At 40.6% G+C, this 7,698-nt stretch overlaps 1 protein-coding gene across 1 annotated transcript; it reads left to right on the top strand.

Moving 5' to 3' along the window:
• The first annotated feature begins 423 nt into the window (after positions 1-423).
• On the top strand, positions 424-7,399 carry LOC136450002 (uncharacterized). The gene is made up of 9 exons (XM_066450252.1): positions 424-649; positions 2,817-2,990; positions 3,471-3,876; positions 4,010-4,275; positions 4,543-4,611; positions 4,688-4,744; positions 5,681-5,733; positions 5,809-5,884; positions 6,005-7,399. Exons 1-9 carry the CDS (start codon positions 606-608, stop codon positions 7,062-7,064), a joined length of 2,205 nt encoding a protein of 734 aa, XP_066306349.1. The 5' UTR covers positions 424-605; the 3' UTR covers positions 7,065-7,399.
• Positions 7,400-7,698: the final 299 nt, after the last annotated feature.

The following is a 7,698-nucleotide window of genomic DNA, read 5'->3' as shown; positions in this document are numbered from 1 at the left end:
ACTTTTCAGCAAAGCGAACCAGTCCAGCCGGAGCCGGAGCCGCTTCCGAACCGACCCGGCCAGCCTCCGGTCAGACCCCCACGTACCAGTGTTTCAATCCTTCCTCCCACTGGAAAACGGTCGAAATGGATCCCGATTCCCACGGATAAAACTGTATTATCTGGCCACGCCCGCCACGCAACGCAACACAACCGGCCTAACTCTATGCCATCTCTGTTGTCAACAACAACAAAAAAACTCTATGCCATCTCGAGACGACGGCCGACAGATGGGCCATTGTTCTCCACATGGCCCACATGCCATGTGCAAATAGGACCTCCCAACCCCCGTCGCGCCACTGATACGTGTGGACCAGGTAATTCCCGATCTAATAATTAATTGTGTTTCTTCCCCCAAAAAATTGATATTGATCGGAAAAACCAAGACTAAAATAGGGGCACATGCGTTCGAGTTCGACTTTCCTTTCTCTCCCCAATCCTCCTCTTCTCCCTCTCTGTCTCTAGCTCGCGTCGCCTCTTCCCTCCCCCGTCCAGGGGCCTGCGGCGTTCCAGAAGGAGCTGGAGGCAACCTAATCCGCGGCTCGCCGCGCCAATCCGCGGTCAGCAATGCTGCAGGAGTTCGTAGACAACGTCATCGCCGTCACCAAGGAGTAAGCAGCCTCTCCTCATACCCCGCGGCGATTTCAGTATGTGTGTATGCGGCTATTCCAGGGAATGGGTCGTCAGGGCGCGGGGAATCGGCGAGTTGAGAGGGTTTGGTGCGTGCGGTAGGAGATGGTTGTGGTGTGGTTTCAGGTTTACGTGATTGATGAAAGGGTTCGGGCCACGAGCTGCTCGTTGCTAGCTTGGGATTAAGTTGGGTCAATATGTGCTGCTGTAGATTTCGTAGGACGTTGGACTCGGCACTGATTACCTTAACACGCTTTTGTATATGCACTACTAGTTATTTTCGTATGCCCAAATTATGAAGCTGATTGCTGCAGATCTGTTAACAAAGGATGCTTGAGGTTGAGGGGAATGCGGGAACCATGGCATGGTTCTCACTTCCAATGTTTCCTTTTTTTTTTTTCCGTTCAAAGCCATGACATTGTGCAATCGAACTATAAATACAGGCCACTAGAGTCCAGGAAAATTGTTTTTACTTTCTGACATTACGATAGTAGATTCATTGTGCGCACTAACATGCGCAAGGGTACCCTTATTCAATCCGAGGAAGGCAGAGGCTAGCTCTAAATGATCAGCATGAACACTCCCTTTGCTATTGGAGTGCACTTGCCTGTGATGGGCAACCGGTAACGCGGAGGTGCACAACCCTCCCTAGAGCAACTTAGCATGAGTTAGTTCACATATGATTGAACTTGAGTATTTAGATTTTTTTACAAGCAAACAGTATTAGTATTGCTTATTTAGGGTAATTCTATATTATTTTTTATTCTATTTCTCCCTGTATATCATTGATTAGGAATTTTGAAAGGTATGTATTGTGCCAATGCTGTATTAACTGACAAATAAAAAACAATGAAGATATAGAGCTGTATTAACTGACAAATAGCAAATAATGAAGATACAGTGCTGTTTTTTGGACCCTGTATGTCATTACAGGTTGAATAGACCAGTTAGAAAAAATAAGCTCTATATTATTGTTCGTCTGAAGGGCGGACCTGGTGCAAGCGGTAGTCTTACCGCCTGTGACTGGAAGGTCCCGGGTTCGAGTCGCGGTCTCCTCGCATTGCACAGGCGAGGGTAAGGCTTGCCACTGACACCCTTCCCCAAACCCCGCACAGAGCGGGAGCTCTCTGCACTGGGTACGCCCTTTATATTATTGTTCTTCTAATAAATCCTATTTCAAATGGTTGCAGTAACTATTATCTACTATGTATGGATTTTTAGTGATTTTGGGATAGGAGTGGCCATGCTCAGAAAGATTTAGTTTGATGAGCGAAAGGCATAGTTTGAAAGATTCTTGTAGCCTGAGAATTTGATCTGGACAAATGTATTGTAAGGAATTGCAGATTTTATAGAATATTCACAAAATTAGACACACAATTTCTTATGAACTAATGCTTTGTTTGCTGCTTCATGAGAGCAAAAATTTATTTGGGCAAACAGTAAACAGTTCGTGAACTTATTTGGCCTCTACTAATGAATTCATTTGTGGTTCTGAAACATATAATGGTAACTGCTATCATGGAAACAATCCCATCTGATGTATATACCACTGGATTTGCTGTACTTGGTTCTAGGGTGAATAATTGAACCTTTGTACAAGATACCAGGCAGGTTATTGAATGATTAGCTTATTTGATATTTACAAAAGTGGATCCCTAATTACATTGGCTTAGAATATCCTTTTCAAAGATGTTAATAAACTGTCAGATGGGATTATCTTTGGCATTTTATGGGCTTGTGGACCGTAACATCTGACTTTGATAAACTAAATACTTATTTTACCTTCTGTGTGCACAATGCTTGTAGCCCAGAATTTTGTTGTCGTGGAATCGTGGAGGAACTTTCATTTCCATTCATTTGATGCATGTGTTCCATTGGAGCATGAGGCTTTTGAAATCCTTGGTTCCATGTATAGTTCTGTGCATTGCTGATAGTTCATCTTGTTTTAGCCCTGCTGCAGAGTTCTACTTTAAACCACTGATTTGCATTTAACACGTGCTCCATGGGAGACTGAAACATTAACTTTAGACATTCTTGATTTTATCTGTAATTTGTTTTAGACCAGAAACAGAAAAATACAAGTTAGTTGATCTTGTCTTAGACCTTCTGTAGATATTGCTAATTGACTTCTGGCACTTCTATTGGCAGATCTGTGAAGACATTCACATATGAGTCACTGAACAACATTGCAAGGTTCATAAATGGAATGTCAGCGCTCTTATTGACACTATTACCTGGAAAAGGCAACATTTTAGAAGGCATAAGTGGCTGGGAACTTAGGCCAGCACTCCGCGGGCCACGTCTTCCACGTTGGATGGAAAGGTAATGTAACTTTCTTCTCATGACTTCCATTAAGGTAGAAATTTATGGATGTGATGTGTTTGTAGCATTGAGGAACATTCAATACTTAAAACCAAGCAGATAAATAGCGAGTATTGATTCCCTAAGCATAATTTATTTATAAGCATTTGAATCCACATGGCCTGTTACTTCGTAGCATATTATATACGAGCTACTTCCTCCAATTGAGAACTATTGTTGGTTGATGCAGAAATTTGGATAGACTCTATCAATATTGAGTAACATGGTAAATGATATGGTCCAGTTTGTTTCCATTTGCATGTGAATTTACGTGAAATATTTTTGCCTGGTGAAATATCCCATCGCCCTGTATATTTATGTTTCCTTTTATTATTATTATTATTAGTTAGTTCTGGATAACCTAACTAGTATATGCTTTGTTTTCTTAGGTAACATAGTTTTACTCTGTTCTGATAACTTCATTCCTTCTTTTGAACTTAGTGGGGTATCTTCGTTTAATGAGTTCATCCATGATCTTTCTGTTGATTCGGATGCTGAATCAATTGCTGACTCTGTCACTGGGGATGATGATCATGAAGAGTTTGTCTGCCCTCCTTCTCCATTATCCCAAAGTTCACGGTTATCGCATGCAAGCAGCTTTGGTAGACGTGATCGTCGACTGAGGAGACATATCAGATATGCAGTTTCTTGGATACTATGGCCATTGAGATTCTGTCTTTCTTTAGTATTCATTTTGTTCAATGCCATTAAATTTCGGATGGTAAGGTCAACTGCTAAAGGTGCAGAAACTCCTCATCTCTCAAAAACTGGTCTTGCCAAGAAATCATTTCATATAAGGGATCAGTTTCTCCAACGCACAACTGATAGGAGGCGTGGAGTTTTTGAGGTAGTAATTGAGAACTGAATTTCCTTTCATCTGTTTATCTACTTTCTGTAACAAGTTAGGATAATTAGAACCTTTCTTGTTCAAATTTTCATGCGCATATCTAGTATTCATCGACCTACTTCTTTTTGCATAGGATCTTCATCTGGCAATTGAGATTTTCATCGAATCAGTCTTTGACATCGTTCACAAAGCAGCACATTATATTCTTTCTCCTTCAGAAGTATGGCAGAACCTGTTTTGCTGGATTCATGGAAGTGGTCATGATACTGGTTCTGTCGTTGATGTATCGACAGCTAATGTTGGCAGTGATAATCCTGTTCCAACGGAGAGGAAGACCGTGTATCGTCATTCTCTGAACACAGATTCCCGGACATGTGAAGATGTTATTACTGAGCTTGGGTGAGAAACTCTGTCCTTTTATTTATGCTATGCTTAGAGCCAAGGTTTGGGTTATCAAATAGATTTAGTATCATAGACATGTATGTAGCTTCTGATACTACTGCTGGGTATTTTGCTGTGAAATGCTAGATGTCATCGTATAGTAGATAATAGATATATCAGCCTGGTTATAAAGAACTCAGAAGTTTCTTTAGTCAAACCTTATTTGTTATTGAGTATGTCGTTATTTTCATCCCTTATTGATTTTTTTGTGTGTGGTTCTTTCAGGTATCCTTTTGAGGCTATTAAGGTTGTTACTTCAGATGGATATGTCGTGTTACTGGAGAGAATTCCAAGGTGAAAATAGTGACTTTCTCGTGTTATTTTATTTCCTGATATTTATGGATTAAAACTTGATGCATTACCCTTTTAGGCGTGATTCACGGAAGGTTGTCTTGTTGCAACATGGAATATTGGACTCATCTATGGGGTGAGTGATGACCAATTACTCTATTGGCAATGTTATTGACATTCCACACAAGTTTATGACATTTGCCTCAGTTTTATGTGTTTCTGATTTTTGCTGATATCCTTTGCTAGCAGCTTTATGACCCAAACTTACAGTTTTGCCACTTTGCGAGCATGTGATAGTGATATCATCAACTGTTTCAAAAAATAAAGTTGTATTGAGTTGTCTGACTGTATGGACAGTCAGACAATGCAGGACCTCTAACAAATGGCAAGATCGTCTACACTACTAAGCTTAGCCAAAATTATGATGCAGTGCAGTAGATATTTTTGTTGAAATCAGAACATTGATTGATCAAGAGTGTTGTGTAATTGTCTACCTGTGTATGACATTTTTGCCTTTGTCTATAACATCTCTGACCACTATCACCTGGTGAACTTCTGATCTGTGAGCAGACAATGCTGTTTTCTTTGTGTAACTGTTGCTTTTAGTCAATAGTGTTTTTTTTCTGGTTTGGAATGCTGATATTTAGCAATTGTCTTTAACCAGTTATGCATTTAACTAACTGTTTTTTTACTCCTCTGGCTGACAAGAGTTCCTTGAAGTTAGACATGGACATTATAATCATATAAATTACTTTATATGTTTAGCGTTCTAAAAACTTCAGTTTATAACTGTGCTTGCCTGTCAGTGGTTTCCCATGGATAATTAGAGCATTTAATGCTGAAAGCACTGTTTATATTTGAATTTTTTTTAATGCTATATTGAAAATAGAGTCCAAGTACTGATGGACTGCTGAAATGATAAAGTTAATACAGTTAATTTGGGGTCAATGGGAAACTTTGAGTTAAAAATGGTTAAGCCTGACTTTAGTTGAAAGCAGTTTATCTTATGTTTACGATATACTTCTTGGTATTGTTTGGCCCCCATCTGTTATCTTGTTATATATCTTTTCAGCTGGGTGTCAAATGGTGTTGTTGGCTCACCAGCATTTGCAGCTTATGATCAAGGTCAGTAACAGAGACTGGATGTAATGTACTTTTAGTGATGTGAATTAACTGCTCATAGTTCCTTTTTTTAATTAGGTTATGATGTTTTTCTTGGAAATCTTCGTGGCTTGGTCTCAAGGGAGCATATAGATAAAAATATTTCCTCCTACAAGTAAGTTAAGCTCATGTGTATGTTTGGTTTATCACGAGCGGGAAATGCATCTAACATGTGAATCAAGTTACTTCGTTCACTGTAATTGCTTATATGTGTTCACCATTCCCTCTTTGCCAGATACTGGAAATATTCTGTTAATGAGCATGGAACTAAAGATATGCCAGCAATTATTGAGGAAATTCACAGGATCAAAACTTCAGAACTTGGCAAAAGTCAGCCTCAATCAGGTGAGGGGACAGGAGATCAAAATGATAAGATAAAAAATTTGGAAGTGCAGGCTTCACAAGAAGACAGTATAGAAGATCAACCCTACAAGCTTTGTGCTGTATGTCACAGCCTGGGTGGTGCAGTTATGTTGATGTATGTGGTTACTTCAAGGGTCGCACAAAAGCCCCACAGGTTGTCGAGACTGGTCCTACTATCTCCTGCAGGTTTTCATGAGGATTCCAATGTAGTATTCAGTATGGTAGAGAAGCTCATCTTGTTTGTTGGTCCAGTACTTGCACCACTAATTCCTGGACTTTACATACCAACTCGGTTCTTTAGGATGCTTCTAAACAAATTGGCTAGGGATTTCCATAATTATCCAGCTTTGGGTGGACTTGTCCAGACCCTTATGGGATATGTCGTTGGCGGTGACAGTTCAAATTGGGTGGGAGTGCTTGGTTTGCCCCACTACAACATGGATGACATGCCTGGTGTGTCATTTCATGTTGCGCTTCACCTAGCCCAGATAAAGAGGGCAAAGAAGTTCCAAATGTATGACTATGGCAGCCCTGCAGCAAATATTGAAGCGTATGGAATGCCGGAACCATTGGACTTGGGAGCTCATTATGGTCTCATTGACATTCCCGTGGACTTAGTCGCTGGGCAGAGGGATAGAGTTATCTCGCCATCCATGGTAAAGAAGCACTACAAGCTGATGCGGAAGTCTGGGGTGGAGGTTTCATATAATGAGTTTGAGTATGCTCATTTGGATTTCACATTCTCACATAGGGAGGAGCTTTTGTCCTATGTTATGTCCCGTCTACTTTTAGTAACCGGTCCAGGTAAAGGGCGCATCAAGCAGACCAGCATGCGCCTCAGGAGGCAGAAGAAAGTTCAGTCAGAGATTGAGGAGAACATGGAGTGCAGAGCCAAGGAGGAATCAGATGAACTAGCTGGACATTTGGAATGATGTGGAGCCTGCAGGTTGAGAGTGTGTTGTGAGTTTGTGAATAGGCGTCTCTATACATTTTACACTGTGGAAGATCTGGGTAGAATAGGTCCTCTGTTTTTAGTATCATGTTCATGGGGATCGTTTTTTTTTTTGGGTATCCCTGTAAGTAACAGTAGAGATAAGTATGCATAGACTATGTAGAGCTTTATGTGTCCCGCTCTTTTAAGTATCGAGAACGAGAGCATGGTTAGGAAGAGGATGTTTTGTACTTGGCAAATGTCCCGTTTTCTTGCGACTTCTTTTGAAGAATGTACGCATGCAACCAGTCACAGCCGTTCGAAGAATAGTGATGTCAGGCATGCATTTTATGGACGGTATTTTTTGTAGGATAGGTTATGCCAAATTGCCAATGCGTTTCAACGGAATCAAAGAATAAGACTAACAATTGAAGTTTGCACACCGTTACCAAAAAAGACAAACATTTTAGTTTGGAACCAATTTGTTAGTTGCATGCGTGTTAATGGAGCATGAATAATTAGCATAGAAATGTAATTCTAGTTTCTTTGGAATCGATCAATCGAAGCAAGCTTCCTTGTTCACTAGTCACTAGAGCTGCAAATTCGATCGGGGCACTCCTGAATCGGTTCCTGTG

The sequence above is a fragment of the Miscanthus floridulus genome, chromosome 5, assembly GCF_019320115.1.
Source record: "Miscanthus floridulus cultivar M001 chromosome 5, ASM1932011v1, whole genome shotgun sequence".
Lineage (NCBI taxonomy): Eukaryota > Viridiplantae > Streptophyta > Magnoliopsida > Poales > Poaceae > Miscanthus > Miscanthus floridulus.
Note: the sequence above shows the minus strand (reverse complement) of the source record. Positions and strands in the feature narration are given on the sequence as shown.

Bases quoted from the DNA above. Each gene is read 5' to 3' on its own strand.
- LOC136450002 (XM_066450252.1), top strand. From the start codon at position 606: ATGCTGCAGGAGTTCGTAGACAACGTCATCGCCGTCACCAAGGA. The intron at 650-2,816 runs GTAAGCAGCCTC...TTCTATTGGCAG, and splicing joins GTCATCGCCGTCACCAAGGA to ATCTGTGAAGACATTCACAT. The intron at 3,877-4,009 runs GTAGTAATTGAG...CTTTTTGCATAG, and splicing joins GGAGGCGTGGAGTTTTTGAG to GATCTTCATCTGGCAATTGA.